The sequence below is a fragment of the Budorcas taxicolor genome, chromosome 3, assembly GCF_023091745.1.
Source record: "Budorcas taxicolor isolate Tak-1 chromosome 3, Takin1.1, whole genome shotgun sequence".
In the NCBI taxonomy this organism is placed as follows: Eukaryota; Metazoa; Chordata; class Mammalia; order Artiodactyla; family Bovidae; genus Budorcas; species Budorcas taxicolor.
This window is the reverse complement of record NC_068912.1, coordinates 36092349-36118729: the sequence shown is the minus strand read 5'-3', so window position 1 is coordinate 36118729 and position 26381 is coordinate 36092349. Positions and strand designations below refer to the sequence as shown.

At 38.6% G+C, this 26381-nt stretch overlaps 1 protein-coding gene across 1 annotated transcript in view; it reads right to left on the bottom strand.

Annotated features, from left to right (window-relative positions):
* The window catches only part of VAV3 (vav guanine nucleotide exchange factor 3), a 425860-nt gene that overhangs the window by 9062 nt on the left and 390417 nt on the right, over window positions 1-26381 (bottom strand). The window contains exons 23-25 of the mRNA XM_052637052.1: window positions 21550-21666; window positions 20902-20989; window positions 13434-13563 (exon numbers count right to left, since the gene is read on the bottom strand). Coding sequence (XP_052493012.1) covers window positions 13434-13563; window positions 20902-20989; window positions 21550-21666 — 335 coding nt within the window. The remainder of the gene's footprint in view (window positions 1-13433; window positions 13564-20901; window positions 20990-21549; window positions 21667-26381) is intronic.

Sequence of the window (26381 nt, the reverse complement as noted above, 5' to 3'; positions counted from 1 at the left end):
GAGAATGAAGCCCGCATGAATGGGATTAGTGCTGTTATGAAAGTCCCACAGAGCGTCCTCATTCCTTTCCACCAACTGAGGACACACAGCACCTTCTGTGAACCAGAGAGCAGGTCATTACCAGATACCAAATCTGTCAGCACCTTCACCTTGAACTTTCCAACATCCAGAAGCATGAGCCATGCATTTCTAGGGTTTATAAGACACTTGGTCTATGGTATTTTGTTACAGCAGGCCAAAGAGACTACAGCACTGGTCATCCAAGTGACTTTGTTAGGAAGGGGAGCTTGTGAAGCCAGCAGCTGTTCCACTATGAAGAAAACTCAAAACTGCTGAACCAGCTCTCTACTAAACAACCAAAAGGAAGAAAAATGAATCTCTAGTTTTGTTCTTCATCACCTGACCACCTCAGTTAAAATCATAAACCACTCCCAGAACCCCTGAGAAGCATTACACTGTTAAATTATTTTTCCAGAATATTCACCAACTTCTAGTATCAGTTCAGTTCAGTCACTCAGTCATGTCCGACTCTTTGCCACCCTATGGACTGTAGCACGCCAGGCTTCCCTGTCCATCACCAACTCCCAGAGCTTGCTCAAACTCATCCCCATCAAGTCAATGATGCCATCCAACCATCTCATCCTCTGTCATCCCCTTCTCCTGCCTTCAAACTTTCCCAGCATCAGGATCCTTTCCAAGAAGTCAGTTCTTCGTGTCAGGTGTCCAGAGTATTTGAACTTCAGCTTCAACATCAGTCATGCCAGTGAATATTCAGGACTGATGTCCTTTAGAATGGACTGGTTGGATCTCCTTGCAGTCCAAGGGACTCTCAAGAGTCTTCTCCAACACTGCAGTTCAAAAGCATTAATTCTTCAGTGCTCAGCTTTCTTTATGGTCCAACTTTCACATCTGTACATGAGTACTGGAAAAACCATAGCTTTGACTAGACAGACCTTTGTTGGCAAAGTAATGTCTCTGCTTTTTAATATGCTGTCTAGGTTCATCATAGCTTTTCTTTCAAGAAGCAAGGGTCTTTTAATTTCATGGCTGCAGTGATTTTGGAGCCCAAGAAAATCAAGTCTGTAACTATTACCATTGTTTCCCTATCTATTTGCCAGAAGCGATGGACTGTATGCCATGATCTTTGCTTTTTGAAAGTTGAATTTTAAGCCAGCTTTTTCTCTCTCCTTTTTCACTTTCATCAAGAGGTTCTTTAGTTCCTCTTCGCTTTCTGCCATAAGGGTAGTGTCATGTGCATACCTGAGGTTATCCATAGTTCTCCCAGCAGTCCTGATTCCAGCTTGCAGTTCATCCAGCCCAGCATGATGTACTCTACTTATAAGTTAAAGAAGCAGGGTGACAGTATACAGCCTTGATGTGCTCCTTTCCCAATTTGGAACCAGTCTGTTGTTCCATGTCCTATTCTAAGTGTTGCTTCTTGACCTGCATACAGATTTCTCAAGAGGCAGGTCGGGTGGTCTGGTATTCCCATCTCTTTCAGAATTTTCCAGTTTGTGGTGATCCACACAGTCAATGGCTTTTGTGTAGTCAATAAAGCAGAACTATATGTTTTCCTGGAATCCTCTGGGCTTTTTCTGTGATCCAGTGGATGTTGGTAATTTGATCTCTGGTCCCTCTGCCTTTTCTAAATCCAGATTGAACATCTGGAAGTTCTCGGTTCATGCACTGTTGAAGCCTATATTGGAAAATTTGAGGCATTACTTTGCTAGCGTGTGAGATGTGAGTACAATTGTGTGGTAGTTTGAGCATTCTATGGCATTGCCTTTCTTTGGGATTGGAATGAAAACTGACCTTTTCCAGTCCTGTGGCCACTGCTGAGTTTTCCTAATTTGCTGGCATATTGAGTGCAGCACTTTCACAGCATCATCTCTCAGGATTTGAAATAGCTCAACTGGAATTCCATCACCTCCACTAGCTTTGTTCATAGTGATGCTTTCTAAGGCACACTTGACTTCACCTTCCAGGATGTCTGGCTCTAGGTGAGTGATCACACCATCATGATTATCTGGGTCATGAAGATCTTCTTTGTACAGTTCTTCTGTGCATTCTTGCCATCTCTTCTTAATATCTTCTGCTTCTGTTAGGTCCATCCCATTTCTGTCCTTTATTGAGCCCATCTTTGCATGAAATGTTCCCTTGGTATCTCTAATTTTCTTGAAGAGATCTCTAGTCTTTCCCATTCTATTGTTTTCCTCTATTTCTTTGCATTGATCACTTAGGAAGGCTTTCTTATCTCTCCTTGCTATTCTTTGAAACTCTGCACTGAGATAGATATATCTTTCCTGTTCTCCTTTGCCTTTCGCTTTTCTTCTTTTCACAGCTATTTGTAAGGCCTCTTAGACAACCATTTCATTTTGCCTTTTTGGCCTTTCTTCTAGTAAACTATATAATTTATTTTTATCTATTATCCACTGTCCCCACTACCATATGAGTTCCACAAAGGCACAGACTTGTCTTTTTTTTTTTCCACCACTGTACATCCCCAGTAATTTGAACAATGCTCATCCTGCAGTAGGCCCTCAATAAAGATCTGTTTTTTCAAATTTATTTTTAATTGGAGAATAACTGCTTCACAACATTGTGCTGGTTTCTGCCATGCAACAACATGAATCAGCCGTAAGTATGCAGATGTCCCCTCTCTCATAAGTCTTCCTCCCACCCCACCCCCACATCCCAGCCCTCTCGTGTTAACACTGCCGCTGGTGTCACCGAGCACCAGGCTGCTTCCCTTGCGATTCCGCGGCTCTCTCCTAGCTGTCTGTTTTGCATACGGTAGTGCGTATATGTCAGTGCTATTCTCGCAGTTTGTCCTGCCCTCTTCTCCCCACACCATGACCACAAGTCTGTCCTCTACGTCTGTGTCTATTCCTGCCCTGCAAATAGGTTCATCAGTACCGTTTTTCTGGATTCCATATATATGTTAAGATCTGTCAAATGAATGAATGTGGGGACCTGTGGGGCTTAATGGTGAGACTGTAGTAGCTAAAGAAGAGATGAGGAAAGAGGTTCTTGGAGAACTTCCCTATGAGGAAGACCAATGAAGAAAACGAGGGAAAATTAAGTGGGGAAGATGGAGCTTTGGATAGAAAGACAGAGCTCTCAATAGGAAAAGATTTGAATGAAATGAATGAATGGAATGAATCCTGAAATGCTTGTGCTCAATTCTTAAAAATTTGAATGTGTTCATAGCAGGGTGGCCAGGATGGTGGCAAATTTGGCAACCATGTATATGACAAGGGGTTGAGAAATCTGAGTAGTTTATTGAGAAAGAAATACGGCAAGGAAGGGAACAAAGCGCATCATATGAAAGGTTATCATGGTAGAGTAGGTATATAGTATATTTAACTTGGAGTAGCTTTGACGAGACAGGCTTCCCGGGTGGCACTAGAGGTAAAGAATACGTCTGCCAATGCAGGAGGCACAAGTTCGAGCTCTGGGTCAGGAAGGAGGGCTCTGGAGGAGGGCATGACAACCCATTCCAGTATTCTTGCCTGGAGAATTCCATGGACAAAGGAGCCTGTCGGGGGCTAAAGTCCATAGGGTTTCAAGAGTCAAAGAGATAACTAAGGATGGTAAACAGCTATAAAAAGTCAAGTTTCTGGAACAAAATAAGCATTTAAAAAATTTTGTTCAAAAAATAATTAGGTGCTTTGTGTAGTGGTGGACATAAAGTCACCTGAGTATAAGTGAAACCTGAAGATGACCTCTCAGAAATGTCACGAAAGATATTTGCTTTAAAAAGCCTCTACCAGGGTTGACGTGAAGTCTGAGAAGCCTCAATCCTAGAATCCCCCTGCATTCCTCTGTTGTTCAGCTGTTAAGCTAGCATGTAACACCCAAGGGGTATGTGTGGTAGAGTGTCTGGTGCAAGTGGATTCTTAAAATATTGACTTAAAGTTGTGAATGAAACGAATCCTTGACCAAGTTTGTATTCACCTTCTCATGCTATTAGGAACGGCGAGAGGAGCAGAGTTAATACTGGCTCCCTTATGCAGATCTGGAATTCAGCAGGGAAAGCTGGACACTGGTCGTATATATGAGGCGAAAAAGAGCTCTCAGCATTGTTGCTCAAAGCTAGCCTAATCCAAATTTTAGCGAGGGGAAAAAAAAAAATTCTTCTAGGTTTACATTTGTTTTAGAGGAGAGAGAGACTAGAAAAACCAAAGCCTTGGGTCAGGCTGCCACATGAGGGTACCATAGTCAGTTGGGGAGAATTACACACACTAAGAGCAGTTTTAACTCTAGAAAATAAGGTTTATAGAAAGAATGGTATACAAAATGAGACATGTTAAAACATATAGGCTGCTTTTTGAGCTTTGAAACATGAAAAAAGATAGCATTGAGTGAGGTTACTTGTATCTGTAGAATTTCAGTCTGTAAGCCATAGATTTCTGAAGTGACCCTGGGTCCTGGCTACTAACTGTTAAAGCTATCAGGTTCAGGATAAAAATGCCTTACAGTAGCTAGTGAAGCTCCTGATATAAGTAAATAAAAAAGGGAAGCCCAACATGACCAAATAATGAAGATGTGCGGCTCTAGTTGATCAGTTGCCCAAGAACAGTAAATTCTGTGGATGTGATAGACATCCTAAGGAAAAGAATATAGAAAATGTCAGCAATATGTTGAAACCACCTTAGCCCAGAAAAAAAGTGTGTAATTTACACTTCCCATGTGCCAGACATTGTTCTAAGTACATCACATATTTAACGCTCTTAAAGCACATAATGCAAACATTACCTATGTTGAGACACTATGATACAGAGTTGCAGGATGAGATAAACTAGGGAAACTTGTCACTTTGCTATATCATATAAGCAGCACTTCTGGTACATTTATTTAACCAATGAAACCCTCCCTGGATACTTCTCATGGGGCTGGCAGTTCATGAAACACTAGGTTGGAGACATTAATATATGTGAAAGGTGTTTGAATAACATAATATTCTGTTAAAAATTAAATTATTAAATATCAGAATTACTAAGTTCTTATTCTGTATCAAGTATATTTTATAATATTTCAGACAATCACTCATGTAGGTTATTGGGGAAACTTTCATTGGCTAGAAGTACCCTCTCTCAGGAAGACCATGCATTTCACTGTAGGAAAGTTATAAGCCATTGAATACACTTTGTTGTATTAAGGTAATGTTTCTCTTCTAATTCCCTATCCACTGACTACCTGTCTACCCTAATAGTGCACAGTCTTCTGATAACTCCAACAAAAAAAGAAAAAGATGGAAAAATTTGGAGAAAAATTTAAAATTAGTACTGTGAGATTATAGTGAGTTGAAGGGTGGCTCACCCCCACCCATCCCTCATCCCTCCACTGCCCTCAACCCTTGCAAAAGTTATGTCCACCTAAAACCTGTGAATGTGATCTTATTTGGAAAATAAGATATAATTTTTCAGATATAAATTAAGGATCTCAAGATGAAATCATCCTGTGTTAGGATGAGCTGTAAATGAAATAACTTTCTTTATAAAAGAAGAGAAAAGGAGATGACACACAGAGGAAAAGGTGATGCGAAGACAAGGCAGAGATTGGGAGTGCTATCTATAAACCAAGGGACACCAAGGACTGCCAGCAGCCATCCAGAAACTAGAAGGGAGGCATGCAGTGAACTGTCCCTCAGAGACTCCGGCAGGAACCACCCTGCCAACATTTTGATTTCAGACTTATGGCCTCCAAAACAGTAAGAGTAAAGTTCTGTCAATATTAATCCCCTCAATTTATGATAATTTTTATGGCAGTTCAAGAGGCTATTTTATGAGATTAAAACAGATATTTAAATTACCAGCATAAAATTAGATTAAATCAAAGTCACATCCCAAATGACCAAGGAAAAAGAAGATGAAAGACTGAGGATAAAATTAGGAGATCAGAATATGAGTGGATAAATATGGGTATGTTGAACTACAAGGGCAAGAAGTTAAAAACTCAGTGGATATTTGAGGAGTTTGTATAAAGGAGATAAATATTATCCACTATTAACACTGTGACCAAACTAATAAATAGGCTAAGGTATTATCAGGATATTTAAAGAATTATCAGGAATAAGCAAGTTATGTTACAGTGAGTTAAATATGAATGATACAAATTCTCCAAGTTTCTAAAACACTGGCTAAAATGAAGTTTAAGCCCCTTGTCAGATGGCTAATAGAATCACAGAGCTACCCGTGTGAAAGGAAAGCAGCCACACTAGGAAGAAGCAGGCTTGGCTCTGGCTTTTACTTTTTCCTGCAAGGTCACTTGTACGGTCCCAAAGACCCAGGAAGCCTTTGTCAATTTTTGAAGAATTGCTATAACATTTGTCATAGCTTCAAAACGATCAAGCTGTTCTATATTTGTTTTCAAACCCACTCATCTTTCCCTGTTTTTTCAAATAACATAGTGCTTTAATACCTGCTATGTTTCCCAAAGACCTTAGGCTCTGACTTCACTCACTTAGCCCTTCCTAAACATGTGTTTTATGAGAGGCGCTGTGCAAAGTGCAATTTGAGAATAAGAAGCAAAGGAACCTGGTTTCCAAGGCTTTAGGGAGTAATACACTTGAAGAAATTGCTAAACCTATATAAAAACAATACTATTAATATATATTCTATGGAAACTGTGAGATGAAGTATGAGTGATTCATAACTCTTATCTTCAACCCCAACCACTCTTCTTAGTATCAGCTGCCTACTGAACCACTGAGTATGCACAGATACTAAAAATTTGTACAAAATGAATATATTACCTTCTTCTTTGTATGTGTTATATCCCTTTTGTTTCCTGATCAGGCCATCGTTTCACCATTTGGGTCATCGAAGGCAGATACTTGTATATCACACATGTCCTATTTCTACCTCAATTCCTTTATCCAGTCAATTCAGTCTCCAGATTATATCTAAATCAGCCCATTGTCTTACTCGACTGTCTTTGTTCAACTTTTGTCCAGACCTCCATCATCCCTCCCCTGGACATCTGTGGAATTTTCCTCACGCCTTTCTCTGTCCATGCCTCTCTCCAAGCCATTCTCACAGAGTAGGCAGTGATCTTTCAAAACAATGTAAATCAGTTCATATCATTTTCTGCTTATAATGCTCCACTACATTTCCACTGTATATATGAGAATCCACTCACTATGTTCTAAACATTTGGCCCCCTTCTAATTCTTTAAATCGGAGAAGGCAATGGCACCCCACTCCAGCACTCTTGCCTGGAAAATCCCATGGACAGAGGAGCCTGGTAGGCTGCAGTCCATGGGGTCGCAAAGAGTCGGACACGACTGAGCGACTTCACTTTCACTTTTCACTTTCATGCATTGGAGAAGGAAATGGCCACCCACTCCAGTGTTCTTACCTGGAGAATCCCAGGGACCGGGGAGCCTGGTAGGCTGCCCTCTATGGGGTCGCACAGGGTCAGACACGACTGAAGCGACTTAGCAACAGCAGCAATTCTTTAAATGTGTCAAGTTATTTCCTGTTAATGTCCTTCACACAAACTGCTTCTTCACTCTGGTGTTTCCCTGCCCTTCAGTAACCCACATCCTGCCAACTGTCTGTAGATCTTGTAAATGTCACCTAGATGCCACTTCTTCAAAATGTCCTTCTTTGACCTTCCAGGTTAAACAGGTCCTCTTGCTGTACCCGTTCACCTGTGCATCTGCTTCACAAGACTTAGGAGAATTTGGTGGCTCAGATGGTGAAGGATCTGCCTGCAATGCAGGGAGACTGGGGTTTGATCCCTTGGTAGGGAAGATCCCCTGGAGAAGAGAATGGCAACTCACTCCAGTATTCTTGCAGGGAGAATTCCATGGGGCCTGGCAGGGTACAGTTCTTGATGTCACAAAAAGTAAGACACAGCTGAGCCACTAACACACACATGAAGTTATTTGTTTTATGTTTGTTCGGTGGCACTAATGGTAAAGAACCCATTTGCCAATGCAGGAGACTTAAAGAGACACAGGTTCAATCCCTAGGTTAGGAAGATCCCCTGGAGGGAGGGCATGGCAACCCACTCCAGTATTGTTGCCTGGAAAATCCCAAGGACAGAGGAGCCTGGCAGGGTGTCCATAGTGTTGCACAGAGTCAGACACAACTGAAGCGACTTAGCAGCAACGCTGTCTATCTTATTCACTCTTATATTTAGCATCCAGAACAGAACTTGGAACATAGTGTTGAATAAATATTTGTTGACTAAAAGAATGAACGAATGAATAAGTAAATACAATATGGTCACAGGTAAAGAGATGGTTTCAAGTACAATGTACTCAGTACTCTACACATCCTAAAATCAGTGCACCAAGCTCCCCCTGCTCCTGGAGCAAGCGGAAGAGGAGAATGCTGACATTTTCCTCCAATTCTGTTAGTTCTCTTCAGCTAAAGGCACCATCTCTAAATTTTATTACTTCTGAAATAATTCAGATGTAAAAATTGCAGTAATAGTACAAAGAATTCTAATTTTCTTTCACTCAAACTCCTCAAGTGTTAATATTTTACATTTGTTTTATCAAGCTCTTTAGTTTTCCTGAACTATTTTATAATATGTTCCAGACATAATGCCTTTTATCTCTAAATATTTCACTGCTGTTGTTTAATTGCCAAGTCCTGTCCGACTCTTTTAGCAAGGCTCCTCTGTCCATAGGATTTCCCAGGCAAGAATACTGGAGTTGGTTGCCATTTCCTTCTCCAGGGGATCTTCCCAACTCAGGGACTGAATCCATGTCTCTTGAGTCTCCTGCATTGGCAGGCGAATTCTCTACCTGCTGAGTCTCTGGGGAAGACAATTTCAGCGTGTCCTTCCTAAAATCAAAGGGATTTTCTTCTCTTACACATTAACAGTACAATTATCAAAAACAAACAATGACTAATCTAGAAACATTCAACATGTGTGAATTGTCCCATATGTGTCCTTTATAGTAAAAAAGGAAAATCATTCCAGGTACAAGACTCAACCTGTTGTGTCTAGCTGCCATGTTTCATTAGTCTCCTTCAATCTAAACCAATTCTGCCCTCTTTCTCTTTCATGCCACCGATATTTTTGAAGCGTAGAGGCCAATTATTTTGTAGAATGTCATTGAATTTGGGTTTGTCTGATGTTTCCTCATGATTAGATTCCAATTGTGGACCCTGGAGGGCAGGAATACCACCAAACTGGTGTTGCAGCCTTCTCAAGAGCCATCACATTAGGAGGCACATGATATCAAGTTGTCCCATCATTGGTGATGCTATTTTTGATCACTTTTATGGTTTTCCTACTGTCCCTTTTGTAATTAACAAGTTCTGTGATGAGAAGCTTTGAGATCATGTAAATATAGTGGTAACCAACAATTTTTTTAAACATTAACCAACTCTGTGGCCCAACTAATCTTCCATTTACTTGGGAAAATACCTAAGGTCTATTAATAAGTTATGAAATAGCTAATTGTGCAACTTTCCCAAGTATAATGGTCCATTACCATTCTACCTTACCTCCTTTTTTCACGTGTGCAAAGAAAGAAACCTAGGAGCTGCTTTTGAAAGAACGTAATAAAATGTCTAATCTCATTCCTTATTCATCAGATGAGAAAGCTGGGGCCCAGACAGGCTAACTGACTTGCCTAAGGTCAGACAGCTTACTCAGTAGCAGCCCTGAAAATAATTAAGTGCTCACTGTAGAGCAAGAAAGGCAAAAGTCAACTCAGTATATATGAGCCCTAAGGGTACACCTGCAGCAGTCTAAGGCAGTTTTTCTGTGACCATTTTTGGAAAGTAATGAGATTCTTACAGAGATTCACAGGACAGGGCAGAACATCTTCCATGGGGCCACTGCATGAGGGATCTCTAGGGAAGTACAAGAGCTCACTGCTGTGCCCGAGTTCTCTTTGTTCTCTTTCTTCCTCTCTCCATCTCTAGCGGAAACACTCAAGTCATTGCAAAGGCAGAAACAATCTCACAGTCCTGGGACAGAGCACTGCCTACTCCTCACCTAGAAATGCTATATGCTCCTGTTCAATACTCTGGATATCTGTTTAATTCTAAGTAGTATCTTTATATATGTTATTTTGAAGTTACATGAGGTAGGCCTGTCATAATCTTACCATATTTTACACATTTGAGAATAGTTTTTAATTTGCCTAAGAACATTCTAACCTAGGGGCTTCTGAGATGGCACTAGTGGTAAAGAACCTGGCTGCCAATGTAGGAGAGATAAGGGACATGAGTTTGAGGCCTGGGTCAGGAAGATCCCCTAGAGGAGGGCATGGCAACCCACTCCAGTATTCTTGCCTGAAAAATCCCATGGACAGAGGAGCCTGGCGGGCTATAGTCTGTAGGGTTGCAAAGAGTCAGATATAACTGAAGCAACTTAGCAGACATGCTTGCATTCTAACCTAGGCTAATACAGAAGCAAGCAGCCTCTTCTACAATGCCCCGGGTCCTTCTTTTCCAAGGTGACTATGTATTTAAAAGAAAAATAATAATAAGTAGCAGGCACCGGGAGCTAGAACTCCACTCTTACCCAGAACGCAGGTGGTCCTTGTGGCTTGTCTGCTCTGCTTTCTCCGTTACTCAGAAGGAATGGAGACACCATGCCCTGTCCAAGCCAATGTCCCCCAGTATTTACTACTTCTGCATAAAAGTTATTCTGAGATGATATTTAGCAGTACACCCAAAGCTATGAACCAGAGGGAATGACTCTAAAGTCATCCTACACACACTTGCTATACAGAGTATGTAGAGTTTCCTCTCAACCACTTCTTGAGAGGCACATGCATGAAAAAAAGAAGCCATGCTTTAATTAAGCGTCAACCTTTAATCAGGACTTGGCATAAAATGAGCAAGGGATATTTTAAAAAATCAGAAAAACAAAAGATGTAAGTTGCTTTGAGTTAAAACCAGTAATTCAACTATTAGAAATACAGGGACATGTGTGCTGTGTTAGAAGAGGAGGGACTAGGGGGCCTAGCAGCAGCCACAGTGGAAGCGGCAGAATCAGTCGCAGCTCAGCTGACTTCTGTTGTGTGTTTACCATGTTATCAGCACTCCGCTCCACGCTGTAGGTACAGCACCTCCTTTAATCCTCAGAATGATCTCAGTGTTCTTCTCATTCCATACAAAGTTAGCATCAAGCAAATAAAACACTGGGAGAATAGAAATCTAATCTAAGATTATAATCCCACTCTACGGTAACAACTGTATCATCCTGGAGTGTAAGATCTTGGAGACCATTGAGAAATTATTGCTGACGGATGCACCAGCTCATGCCCTCACTTCTTTCTGGTCACTTTGGGAGTGAGATCTTTGCTTCTCTTCCTGTATAGAAACAGACTCCTAACCAGACTTGTCAGAGCCTCCTCATTAAAGTATAAGCTCTGTAAGGTCAGGGACTTTGTATTCTCGACTACTATTTCCCATACCTAGAACACTGCCTTGTCTGTGGTAGGTAATTATTATATGTTGAAGGAATGAATAACTGAATAATACATGAACAAAGGCTGGCTATAACAAAGATTAAATTTTAAATGAATGATTCTCTTTTACTTCTTAGTTATAAACGGGTTCTTATAGCATGACTTGCCAGAGTCTCTTAAAAAGACTGGGCTTACAGTGTTTGAATTCATGACTCTAAAAATCTTCCTGTGGCTGGCATGGATGTTCAAAATCATGCTGTTGGGTATGCTTTAAAAGAGAAGAAGAGTCTGTATCTCCATCCCTAGTGAGTAAACAAGTTTGAGCATGAAATATTTGGTTAAACAGTAAACAAAAATTTAAACTAGGCAACTTCATTTGCTGTTGAACAATATTCTCTGAGCAACTACACGTGTCAAGCACAGGAAGTGCCAGTGTTTTCCCTGACTGCTAGCCCGCCTCACCTGGACTTTCTAAAACTAAGTGAGTAACTCAAACAGGATTTGCAATGTAGCTGACCTCCTTGGCAACTTTTAGTATCTTCTGCTACTGGGAAGGCAAACTAAAAGAACTGAAAATTATACTTTTCATGTAGGGAAAATGTCATAACCCTGGTAAATTTTTAAGGAATTTTGTAGAAAATGTGTGTGTGTGTGTGTGTTTTTTTTTTCTTTTTGAGGGAAAGTTCCATGTTTGAATTAGCAAAAACTATGGCCTATATGAGTGTCTAAGATAACTGGGTAACAGAGGGACAGAGGACTAAAAGCATAGAAAGATAAATTTTAATGTGTTTACAGTTTCAACAAAATAGTGTGCTCTGACTACTCTCCTTGGACAAGCCTGTTCGTTTATCACCGATCTCTGTGAAGAGAACAGCTATTAAGTTATTCAAATTAAAAAACAAACCTGCCACTTGATGTGACAGATTACTTGCATATTTACATTATGGGAGTGCTATGAAATTTTACGGGTGGTGTTAGCGCCCTGAGCATTATTTTAGGGAAAAAAAGGTAAAATTATATTACCTGATGCAAATTCTTTTCCAAACACTCTAGATATTCTCATTTTGATTGGGCTAAACATTCTGAGGGCGATACAATCGTATTCCATTTTCTCTAAAACAGTTTTATTAATACTTTTTAAATGCTATTAAAATAAGGGAATGAAATCAGTTTATTCACAGCATTTTTTCATCAGAGTGTTCTCTTTATACACTATATCTACTAACAGGAAGATTATGTGACAGTAAATGATGAGAAAAGTTTTTGACTTGAACTCACATTCAAATTATAATGGGGAAATACATATAATTATGGCTGATTAGCATTGTTGTATGGCAGAAACCGACCCAACAGCATTAGAGCAATTTTCCTCCAATTAAATTTAAAAATTGTAACATGCTTTTGGTTTGTATTGGAGAAGGCAATGGCACCCCACTTCAGTACTCTTGCCTGGAAAATCCCATGGACGGCGGAGCCTGGTAGGCTGCAGTCCATGGGGTCGCTAATTCTCTGTGATTATGTGTGACACAGTGCTCATTCCAAAAGTGCCTAATGTATACCTTTAAACATTGGAATCAGAGGAAACATGCTTTTAGTTACTTCAGAGTTCCAAAAGTAATCATTGAACTGGAATCGATAAGCAGACTTGGGGTACAAGGTTAGATGAGAGAACCGTGCACTAGCCTTGCTTAAATCCTGTTAATCAAACAGGATTGTGACCATAAACATGTGTCAGTTAAAAAAAAGTTTGGCTAATATAAAAGCCATGGAAAAGTACAAAACTTACATATCAACATACCCTTCATTTCTGATGGATTTGACACAAACATGATTTTTAATTTGGCACAAAGAACTAAATCTAGGCATGTTCATAAACCTGTTGGTCCATCTGATTCTACTTTGCTCTGGAAAAAAAAATCCTTGTTAAATTCATCAGCGTATAAATTGGTTCTGTTTCAAAATTGGGAATGAAGATGTTTAATGTTATCATGCCTTCAATCCTTAGGTGTCAGCAAATTGTATTCTAAATTACAATACTCACAGCTGATGCCTGCTCTATTACCCCTCTGTCCAGTTGAATGTTCTGGCTCCTTGTATGGAAACTGCAGAGTTGTATCCAAGGTTCTGAATCCTTCTTTAAGAGAATGATGCTTGTAGTACTCCACAAGTTCCTTTAGGAAAAAAGAATCAAACACACACACTCCTTGACACATAATGATACACAATGAAGGGATAATCAAGTTAATGTTAAATTTTCCATAAGCCCCCTGGTGCCTCAGTGGTAAGGAATCTGCCAGCCAAAGAGGAGATGCAGGTTTGACTCTAGCCTGCCACAGGCTTCCCTGGGTCAGGAAGATCCCTTAGAGAAGGAAATAGCAACCCCTTCCAATATTCTTGCCTGGAAAATCCAACAGACAGAGGAGCCTGGCAGGCTATAGTCCATGGGGTTGCAAAGAGTTGGACACGACTTAGTGACTGAACAACATGTTACAATAAGTAAATGCTCTCCCTGCTTCCTGGATGTACAAGACACCCAACTAGTAATTGTCCTTGTTACCCAGGCCATTTATAATGTGAGTTACCCCCCACTGTTACTCAATATCCTGTTAAGTCTTCAGTTGGATGTAGTAAGTAAAAAGAAGCCATAATAAACCACAAACTCAGAACAGAAAATCTTGTTCTTACTTATGAAATACTCTTTGTTTAGGGAGGCAAGAGCTGTTTTATGAATATATAGTAATCGATAGTTTCCTGCATTTTCTTTCAGCATAGGAGGAAAAAAAACTTGATCCTAAATATGCTTGTCCACTGTAAACCAAAGTTTTTAAACCACAAATATTGTTTGCTTGACATTGCTTCTGGCTTATGAGGAAGTGTTAGTGACCTTCTCTTAGCTCTGTATGTCACCTGACTCACAGAAGTCAATAATATAGTTCTTTCCAATTTTCTCTTATACCTAATTTGCCTTAAATACATCCAAGCCTAATATAATAACCACCCACCATCTTTCATACTATGATCTCAGAATATTTCTATTGCGATGTCAGTTTCACAGATTTTGCACAAATCTTAATCCCTCTACTTTAAACAGAAAATTAATAATGGTTAATTCATAATGGAAAATGGATATTATCACTAGATGAGTACCAGTTATGTTTCTTAGAAAAACCTGAAATGAAAATAAAAGCAAAATAACTTTTAACCTAATTATTCAGTGCTGCTTCTACAGCACTATTATTTAAAACTGTATAAAAGCAACTCATTTCTTGAAAAAAAAATCACACTGCCATCAACTCAGCCTTTCCATTCAGTGCTTATGTTCAAAGTCCCCCAAACAAATCAATCAAGTCAAAAATCACCTGAAAGAAGAGAAAGAGAATCATCATTGATCTATTTATTATTTAAGACCAAACTTGGATGAGTTGTGGAATACATGGTGTGGGGTGTTCCAGGGATCACAGAGATTATGAAGATAAGGTTCCTAGGCATACCCACTGTGGAAGGAAAGAGAAGGGTTATGGGGGTTTAGAGGCAAGAAGGAAAGAGAGCTTCCTTTTCTGAGTCCAGAGGGAAGGAAGAGGGACAAGTTCATGAGGGGAGGTAGCTTGCCTTAAATTGAATAAAAGTATAATTCCAAAAGCCAGGAAGGATGAAAGGATTATTTTAAGTAGAGCAGACAGGCTGGGAACAGACAAAGATAACAAAGACCATCTTCATAAACTAAAAGCGGCATGGTTTGGCTCAAGTACTGGATAAAGCAAATGGAGATTCTTCGCCTTTCACATCTGTAAAATGGGGATAATAAACCATTTCACAGACTATAGCAAAGAAGGGATAAAGTACCTAGTACCTGTGAATAATCATGAGAGCCACCATGATCCCATGTGCTACGTAGTTTTATATAGTGTGTGTATATATAGGTACATATAGTTTTATATAGTTATATAGTATACGTATAGTTTTATATAGTTTCTTACAATCTTCAGACAAGAAACAAGAGATGGGTCTTTTCCCCACTGACACTCAAGGCTCAGTGAGATTAATCAGCTTGGGCAAGGTTGTATAACTGGTGTCTGGCTCCAAAGTTTCTGCTCTCAACTAGATTGTACTATTTGCAAATAGTAACCTGGTAAATGTAAATATGCAAAAAGGGAAGCAGAGGGAACGAGCATTTTCTAAGTATCTTCTTGTTTTCTTAGACCTAAGATGATATGCTTTTACACATGCTATAACTTAAATTTTTTTTTCTTCCATTCTTTCTTCTTTGCTTGGGCCCAGATTATAAGTGTACTTGCTGAAGCAAAGGAGTAGAACCTGATGAACTTAAAAGAAAAAAAGCTAAACTATCAGAAGTTTTCAGTTTAGTTCAGTCACTCAGTCATGTCCAACTCTTTGCAGCTCCATGGACTGCAGCACGCCAGGCTTCCCTATCCATCACCAACTCCCAAAGTTTACTCAAACTCATGTCCATTGAGTTGGTGATGCCATCCAACCATCTCATCCTCCGTCGTCCCCTTCTCCTCCCACCTTCAATCTTTCTCAGCATCAGGGTCTTTTCAAATGAGTCAGTTCTTCGCATCAGGTGGCCAAATATTGGAGTTTCAGCTTCAGCATCAGTCCTTCCAAAGAATATTCAGGACTGATTTCCTTTAGGATGGACTGGTTGGATCTCCTTGCAGTCCAAGGGACTCTCAGGAGTCTTTTCCAACACCACAGTTCAAAAACATCAATTCTTCAGCACTCAGCTTTCTTTATAGTCCAACTCTCACATCCATACATGACTACTGGAAAAACCATAACTTTGACTAGATGGACCTTTGTTGGCAAAGGAATGTCTCTGCTTTTTAATATGCTGTCTAGGTTGGTCATAACTTTTCTTCCAAGGAGCAAGCATCTTTTAATTTCATGGCTGCAGTCACCATCTGCAGTGATTTTGGAGCCCCCCAAAATAAAGTCTGTCACTGTTTCCATTGTTTCCCCATCTATTTGCCATGAAGTGATGGGACCAGATGCCATGATCTTAGTTTTCTGAATGAGTTTTAAACCAACTTTTTCACTCTCCACTTTCACTTTCATCAAGAGGCTCTTTAGTTCTTCACTTTCTGCCGTAAGGGTGGTGTCATCTGCATATCTGAGGTTATTGATATTTCTCCCAGCAATCTTTATTCCAGCTTGTGTTTCATCCAGCCTGGCATTTTGCATGATGTACTCTGTATTAAGTTAAATAAGCAGGGTGACAATATACAGCTGTGATGTGCTCCTTTCCCTATTTGGAACCAGTCTGTTCCATGTCCAGTTCTAACTTTGCTTTCTGACCTGCATACAGATTTCTCAAGAGGCAGGTCAAGTGGTCTGGTATTCCCATCTCTTTAAGAATTTTTCAGAGTTTGTTGTGATCCACACGGTCAAAGGCTTTGGCATAGTCAATAAAGCAGAAGTAGATGTTTTTCTGGAATTTTCTTGCTTTTTCAGTGATCCAGAGGATATTGGCAATTTGATCTCTGGTTCCTCTGCCTTTTCTAAATCCAGCTTGAACATCTGGAAGTTCATGGTTCACGTACTGTTGAAGCCTAGCTTAGAGAATTTTGAGCATTACTTTACTAGCATGTGAGATGACTGCAATTCGGCAGTAGTTTGAGCATTCTTTGGTATTGCTTTTCTTTGGGATTGGAATGAAAACTGACCTTTTCCAGTCCTGTGGCCACTGCTGAGTTTTCCAAATTTTCTGGCATACTGAGTGTAGCACTTTCACAGCATTATCTTTTAAGATTTTAAATAGCTCAACTGGAATTCCATCACCTCCACTAGCTTTGTTTGTAGTGATGCTTCCTAAGGCATTAGAAGTTTTTATCCCCAAAATGGCTTCACTGATCAAAATATGGCATTTATATTATGGTGGTTTTAACATGGTTTGCAAAGGCAAGGTCTGGAATTAAATTCTGTTTAGAGACCAATATTATCATTTAAGTTTTTTAAATGCAAAATTTTGTAAGGTCTCTGAAAGAATCATATATTTTATCATTTGCATCAGCAACACACTTCTCTTAGTTTTATCATTGAACTGAGTGAGTGTGTTCTTTAGAAAAAAAATGTGAAAATAAACCTGAAAGTAATCATAAGCCAGTAACTGAACTTTAATGTAATTGAAATTGTTGTAAATGTTATAAGTAATTTGTTATAAGTAATATGAATTTTATGCATGATATATCATGAGTAGCATGAATTAAAGTTTATGAGAAGTTGGCTAGAAAACAGAACTATCATACTGAAAAGGACTTGTTAATCATTTAATACCTACCCACCTCCAGATTTTATGGGAGCAAAAATGACTTTTCCGAGGCCTAGGGCTGTGTGGCTTGGTAAGCTGCAAACGCTTCAGTAAGCATCGAAGACATTTTCGTTCCATTTTTACCATCTTATGAGGGTAAATCTTCCTACATGTTTCTAACGAGGTAGAATTAAATAGTGCCACTGTGGATCTCTTCTAATTCATGCCCTTCTGCTTTGTATAGTTTAGTCTAATCCGCCCCCACTTTAGCAGTCATTGACCTTCAGGTACTACAAGTAAATAAGAAGACGCTAAACAAAAGAAATCACTGTGCTTTCCTTATCTCACACTGACACAGTGGTGTCAACAATTCAAGTCTCTCTGAAAAATAATGAGTGAGAGCCAGTTATTCCAATTACCAAGGAAACGGGCAATGGAGATGATTTATAAACAGCATTTGGACAACGACTGTCTGGCATACATGAAAATTAGAACAAAATTAATGCCTTGTAATCTGGATACAGAAATTCATTTAGAATTTAAATTTAACGACTAGAAAAACAAAGATTTCGATTAACCAAGCCATTGAAACCAGAGGGGATAAAAAAAGGTTAGGTTATAACAACCTGAGGTCAATCTTCTTGAGAAACTGGCTGATTTAAAACAAATTCTGGATTTTGTTTGCATTTTACATCCTTTCCCAATTAAATTTAACCCTAGAGTGTCATTAGATAAATGAATATTACGTAGGTAATATAATGTTACCAGTCAGGATGAGAAGAAACTGAACTATACTTAAGAAATAACTATTCCTAGACCAAGATATACTTATAATGGCAACTGGGTTATCTCCCAACAACATAAAAGGCATGATAAAAGGTAACTCCTTAAAGTTGCAGAGGGAAGCCCCTAGCTCCCAGAGAGAAGTGCCTATTAACCCTTTATCTTCTTCCAGAGGGGCTGGTACTCAGATAGGAGCCATTCCTTCCAATCAGGTGTCCAGGTGTGGCATTTCCTAGTTTAGGGTCCAAGTATAGATCTATTTGAGGCTTTGGTACAGATAGATTTACTAATTTGAGAATTTTTTCAGAACTGAGTCCTTTTAGAATTCTGCAGAATCACAGTGATTTCACATAGTGAGGATTCAATATAAATTTGTTCAAGAAATGAACAAAAACAAAGAAGAGGTAGGTCCAGACGAGTTCAGTGGTCTCTTCAGCAATTTTTTACAGTGATTTTCTTCCTGACAAAAGTATATCTAAGACTGAGATTTTGTAGCCTCTTGTTGTCTTTTCACAATCATATCCATTTGCTTATTTTTTTTTTCAGATTCATTGTAGTTTCACAATGAATTCTTAATCCCCTCCCTTTAACTATCTTTATTATGTACTTCCTTACAAAAGATCTCCTGATATGGAGGGAAAAAACACATGCATGTGTCTCCAGCAGTGACATTTCTGATGTTTTACACACACCACGTAATAAGCACTGTTAGCTTATGTGAGCTGTTTTACTTCCCTTTCCAGAACATCACTGAAAAAACTTTTACCCCTCTTGGATACAGATTACTTGAAATCTTGGTCTTTGTGGCGTATATTATAATCACAGCTTTCCATGCACATAGGAACCTGAGGATCTATGTTCACTAATCCAGGTCATGGTGTTATTTACTGGCTTTTCACATCTAACCTTAGAGGATGAGGAATTTTCTTGAGCTGAATCCAGGTGACACAAAGTTAAATTGATTGGTTCTTGCCAGTGATTATTCCTTTCATCCTCTTTGCTTATCTCTTGTGATGGGAGTCCCTTTTGTTGCTTTCAAAGTCAGCAAAGCTGGTAGTCAACTTTGGCCCTACAGCATTTTTTTGCAGTCTCATACTAACCATGATACCACAGAGCAGCCTCATTACCAAGCACCCTAAGTTCTGCAGGTGAGAGTCAAGCTGGTGTGTCTTTGCAGTGATGTGGAGACCCCCTGTGCATGCTTTTTTTCATGTCTCAGCTGGGGCTGTCACTCATTATTTGTGCATCCACTTGCCACCTCCCTGCTAGGTTTTCCTTTCAGGAAGAAACCTCCTCAGATCTTGTTCTCTCTGTGCACAGCTTGCTTACTCCAGCAGAAGGTAACTTGCTGCAGCAGGGAGGATGCCTGGATCTTGCTTGCCACTTTGACAGGGTTTGCATTTTCCAGGACACATCCTTAGGACGCTGCCCATCCTTAGCTTTTGAATTGGGAATGTGATATTTATGTCAAGACAGGTTTTCTTACTTTTCTTTTGACTCCGTTCAATTCAGTTCAGTCGCTCAGTCATAAGATGCTTGTTTCTTTAAAATGTGATTCCTGTTTTGACCCAGTTCTACATTTTTGGATAAGACTTTTAAGCTGGCCTATTTTGTAAGGCTCTCTTACACTCAGTTTTAACTTAGTGTTAACATCTGCAAAGTGCTTTGAGATGTTTTCCAGATGGATGCAGTATGTATCATTTGATTGCAGTTCAGTCAATGAGTGGTCCTTCCCAATGTTACTCAAAGGACTTAACAGAGCTCTGCAAAGGCATCTTATGTCCTATATCCAATTCTTCATTATCTTAAGAAACTCTCCAACTTGAGAAACAGGCCTGAGACTACTTTTCAGGAAATAAGAACTTTTTTCTTTACTATTAGCAGTGCACATGATGTAATGATATGTATGTATGGTTTATATGACAATACATAATATTCTTATATGCTGTTGCACTTTTAAAAATCAGAATTAATCATCTTTATATGAAGCAACTTGGTAACAATATACTGTTTCAATTTAAACATAAAATTGCTATGAAATCACTGTCATATGGTAAAAATGTGATCTTGTTAATGTTTAATTGTCGAAGGTAATGAAGAAGAACTGTAGCACAGATCACTTAGACTAGAAAATACAAAAAGGTTTTCCATTTGACAGTATATTGTATTTTGCATGAAATGAACCTGAATGTGTCTATGGTTCTAAGAATCATATAGTGTGGACCCTGAAATATTATCTTAAACTTGCAAACTTAGTTTACAATGAAAAATATGTTTAAGGCAATATAAAATTTAACTAGAATTCTTAAAATTTTCAAGATTCTGCTGCAAAATTAAGATATTATTCTCTTTAAATGTGTCAGCAGGCAAAATTTCCAAGAAACTATAGAACTAAACTGACCTTTCCAAAAAGAGAAAACTAAGGACCACAGATTGAAAAGAACTAATCAATGCTTACCATTAAACTTTTAAACTTTCTATTTTCCGCAATGTGAAAAAAGCCATCTCTTGTTAAAATCTTGATGTGCTTTGCTTCATTATTGTACCTGTGGGCAATGGATAACTTATGAATATAAATGTGTTTTTAATCAGTAGAAATCAATAATTACCAGAGGGCATGCCCCAATAACATTATAGGAATTAATTCTGAAGACAAAATATATACCTATGCCAATACACTGGTGACAGCTAATTAACAAAATATATTCACTAGATTGGTTGAAGATACAAGCAATTTTTGAAGTGAGATTGGGGGGCAGTAGATTTGACCAATCATTCTGCCCAATTTATTTATAAGATCACTTTGAGAATACAGAAAATAAAATAAAATCTAGTAATTTATAATTCTTAGGATTTACTAGAAATATACACACATCAAGTCACCAAAGCACAGTGTTATGAAAGAAATCTGGTATGCCAGTTAGCAGCCTATAACACTTAATACCATTTTTTCCTAACAGATATTTTCAAGTATTAATGAACTGTCTAGAGAGATGATGCATTATTTCTGCTGCAATTAGAACCTGGGTTTTCAACTTCAGTGTTGCACATGTCAGATGATCTATGCAATTATGAAAACAGGAAAGCTATTTCTTGTCCTACTTACTTAATGCTAATTGCGTATTCTCCTGACTCTCTGGTCCTGTGTCTCACAAGGTAAGTACTGTTTACCCTGTTAATAAGTTCAGTCTCTGCCTGCAGCCTTTCCATGGCTCCAGCATACCTGTGAGAAACAAGGACACAGAAAATTTGGGAAATGTACCTGAAAGAGAAGAGAGGCTAAAAATAAGTATCTGGCAGGATTTTAATTTAGTGGCAGATCTGAACTGTTTTTACTGCTATACTAACTATTTCAAAAAATAATACGGGAAAATGTCCTTTGAATACATTCAAACAAAGATACTGTAATCTCTACAAAGATTACAACAGTGAAGTGAACAATGCCAAACACACCAAATACTTATCAATAAATAAATGGTAAAAGGGAGGAATTTAGTGGGTATTGGGTCAGAGAGGGATTTCCTTGGTGGCTCAGACGGTAAAGCGTCTGTCTACAATGCGGGAGACCCGGGTTCAATCCCTGGGTTGCGAAGATCCCCTGGAGAAGGAAATGGCAACCCACTCCAGGGCTATTGCTTAGAAAATCCCATGGACAGAGGAGCCTGGTAGGCTACCGTCCATGGGGGAGGGCTGTGGAGAGTTTAGCGTCAAGAAAGAAAAAGACTTTAGGGAAGGATGGCCCATGGAAGACACACTCAGATATACACATGTGCACACATATACACACATTCCTCCAAAATTTCACATTTTCTAGGTAAAACAGTATGAAATAAAATCTCCTTTGAGTATTAAGAAAATTTAGGGACAATTTCAATTTTTTTAAATAATTATTTTTTAGATATAAGATTAATTCTTATAGTCCGCAATTTTGATAACCAATTTTCTTAAGAAACTACTAATAGCAAATAGAATTTTTAAAAGATATTTTCAAAACCAAAATTCTGTTGTTCCCAAACTCTGCTGGCTTAAGCATACAAAAATTCCATAACATTAAAAGGGACAAATTCAATGTTACAATATTCTTATTCTTATGATTGATCTGTTCACATACTTTCCATTTATTCCTGGTTCAGTTCAAGGAGACTGAATTTGTTTTTGAAGATCTTTTTTCTTCCCCTCTTCTTTTGTTCTCTCCTCATTTGATGTCTATCTGTAGTGATGTGTTTGGATTGCTTTGTTTTTTTAATTGTGTGTTTCAATTGTAGATTTTTGGTTTGTGGTTCCCAGGAGGTTGGTTGCTGTTGTTTTTGAGTGGTAATGTAGTTTATTTTAAGTTAAAATATATGTTGTTGTTCTTTAGTTGCTAAGTTGTGTCCAACTCTTTGCAACTTCATGGACTATAGCCCTCCAGGCTCTGCTCTCCATGCAATTTCCCAGGCAAGAATACTGGAGTGGGTTGCCATTTCCTTCTCCAGGGAATCTTTCTGACTCAGGGATCAAAGCTGCATTTCCTGCATTGGCAGGTGGATTCTTTAGTGCTGAACCACCATGGGTACAGCATTTAAAAACAATTTTATTATTTTTAAAATTTTATTTTATATTGGAGTATATTTGATTAACAGTGTTAGTTTCATCTGACAGCAGAGAAGTTATATAACTGATTCAGTTATATATATATGTGTGTGTGTGTGTGTATGTATTCTGTTTCAAAATTCTTTTCTCATTTAGGTTATTACAGAGATCAAGCAGAGTTCTCTATGCTATACAGTAGATCCTTGTTGATTATCTATTTTCAGTATAGCAGTATGTACATGTCAATCCCAAACTCCCAATCTCTCCTTCCTGCCTGACCTTTCCTCTCAGTAACCCTAAGTTCTCTAAGTCTGTGAGTCTGTTTGTTTTGTGAATAAGTTCATTTGTATTATTTTTTAAGACTCTGTATATAAACTGATGTCATACATTTGTCTTTCTCTGTCTCACTTCACTTAGTATGATAATCTCCAAGTCTATCCATGTTGCTGCAAATAGCATTATTTCATTTTTTTCTATGGCTGAGTCATTTCATTCTTTTTACGGCTAAGTTATACCTTTTGTATATACGTACCACATCTTTATTCATTCATCCATCAGTGGAGTTTTAGGCTGCTTCCATGTCTTAGCTATTGTAAACAGCATGGCAATGAACGTTGGGATGCACGTATCCTTTTGAACCATGGTTTTCTCCAAATATATGCCCAGGTGTGGGACTGCTGGCTCATATGGTAGCTTTATTTTCTGTTTTGTAAGGAACCTAAATACTGTTCTCTATAGTGACTGCACCAATTTACATTCCCACCAACAGTGCAGGAGGGTTCACCTTTCTCCACACCATCTGGAGCGGTGTTATTGTTTGTAGATTTTTTGATGATGGTCATAATGACTGGTGTGAGGTGATTCCTCATTGTAGTTTTGATTTGCATTCTCTAATAATTAGCAGTGTTCAGCATCTTTTCATGAACCTCTTGGCTGTATCTCTGGTGAATTCATGTCCTTCTACCCTGCCATCCTGTCTTCTCCCATTATGTATCTCCCATGACATTTTGATATAGCAGTCTACAAATATACACAATTGTTTTATGTTGCAGATCCCTTAATTTCAAGTTCATCTCCAGTATCCTGCATTTGTATTCTCCTCTTCTCAAAATTGCTGGTTTTGATATCATATTTGTATATGGATGATTTCCTATGTTTAGGAAAATCTCTCTTACCAGTGAGATTTCCCATTTGTAATTTTCTTGATTCTAGCTGTGGCCTTTTCTTTTCCACCACCTACAGAAGTTCCTTTAGCATTTGTTGCAAAGGTGGTCTGCTGGTGCTGAATTCTCTTAGTTTTTGCTTATCTGTGAAACTTCTGATTTCTCCACTGAATGAGAGCCTTGCTGGATAGAGTATTTTTGGCTGTAGCTTTTTCCCTTTCATCACATTAAATATATTGTGCCACTCCCTCTGGTCTGCAGAATTTCTGCTTAAAAATCAGCAGATAACCTTATCAGGGTTCCCTTGTATGTTATTTGTTGCTTTTCCCTTGTTGATTTTAATATTTTTTTCTGTCTTTTATTTTTGTCTGTTTGATTAATACGTGTTAATATGTTCCTTCTTGGTTTATCATGTATGGAATGCTGCACTTCCTGGATTTGAGTGAATGTTTCCTTTCTCATGTTAGGGAAGTATTTGGCTATAATCTTTTCAAATATTTTCTCAGGCCTTCCTCCTCTCTCTTGGCCTTCTGAGTTTTTATCAATTTCAGATTCCAGGACAGAAAACCACTGTTTCTCCACTGGTGCTCATGCCATCACAGTGCTGCCCCTCACTCTGCTTTCTGCAAATGCCCCAAAGCCTAGCCATCATCTGACCCAGTTTTGTCACGTTGTCACATTCGAAGAACATCTGACATCAAAAAACAAGTCCTCAAGTTTTTGTTTGCTCAAGCTTCCTTGTCTCTACCCAATTTTTTTTTCCAAATTCTCCAAACAAATTATAAACCCCGCAATGATACCTGTTCAGCACCATGTACTGTACCTATTAGTTCTTTCTATGGAGACATCCATTTTTCCCAAACCCTCCACCCTCTTGGTCTAATCACCACTGCTTTCTCTCCAAGCCTGCTGAATTAGTGTAGTTCTGGAATCCCTTCACTCCCATTTCCTAGGTTTTGTATCTCCCTCTTTCCTGGCTTACTAGCTAATTCCTCAGATCTTAAATGAATACATGGGATGTAATAGTTAGAAGGTCTCATAATATATTTTACTCAGTAATTCACAATTTGGCTGGCTAAATAATTCTAGGTGACAAATCATTTTCTTCTCAAATTTTAAGGCACTGTTCTGCTGTTCTAACTTCCAATTCAGTGCCATTCTGATTTCTGAGTCTTCGTAGGTAATCTTTTTTTTTTTTTCCCTCTCTGGAAACTCAAATTCATTGCTCTATATAGCAAAGTTCATAATAATAAGCCTTCCAGTTATATGCTGTACTAAAAAGTTCAGTGTTGTCCTGCGTTCTTAGGAGCATCTTTGATGTAGAGTCATATAGCTTTCAGTTCTAAAAAAATTTTGGTTTTATCTTTTTTTATATATATAATTGTTGTTAGTTTCTCTTTCTCAAGTTCCTATTAAATGAAGGCCAGACTTCTCAGGTCAGTTGTCTGCTCTATCTTTTCTTTATTATCTCTCTTTGATTTTCTAGAGGATTTATTCAACTTCATTTTCCAATTTCTCTACTCAATACTTAGAGAGCTCTTCTTCATTCTCAATCTCTGTCTCTTTTATAAAACATCCAGCTCACTCGTATGGATATATTATCTCCTAATTCTGAGAATATAAATTAAACGCTTCTCTCTTCTGCCCATGCTAATGTTTGTAATTCTTCCAAGTTTCTTTTGGACATTTATTTTTTTCTCTACTTCAAGGCTTTTCTCAAATGTCTGGTTACTCTTTGTTGTCTGCTCACATTTTGCTGTATGGCTCAGGAAACTTAAACAGAGCTCTGTATCAACCTAGAGGGACGGGATGGTGAGGGAGATGGGAGGGAGGTTCAAAAGGGAGGGGATATATGTATACCTATGACTGATTCATGTTGAGGTTTGACAGAAAACAACAAAATTCTGTAAAGCAATTATCCTTCAATTAAAAAAAAGAAAAAAGAAAGTGAGAAAGGCATCCAAGAACTGACTGGGAGTTCTGTGTGGGAGCAGTATGGGAGGCTCACTAGGTTGGAACCTGATCCTTTGGGAAGAAGCTGATGATGGGGCTGGATTTTAGGTTTTTTAATTCTAAGTCTATTCCATTTCTTTAGAGAAAAATCTTCCAAATTCTTATCTGGATGGAAGAAGAGAGTAGTCCATGTGTGTGAGACACAGCTGTCACAGTACTGAAATTGAGCTATACAAAGGAACTGAGGATC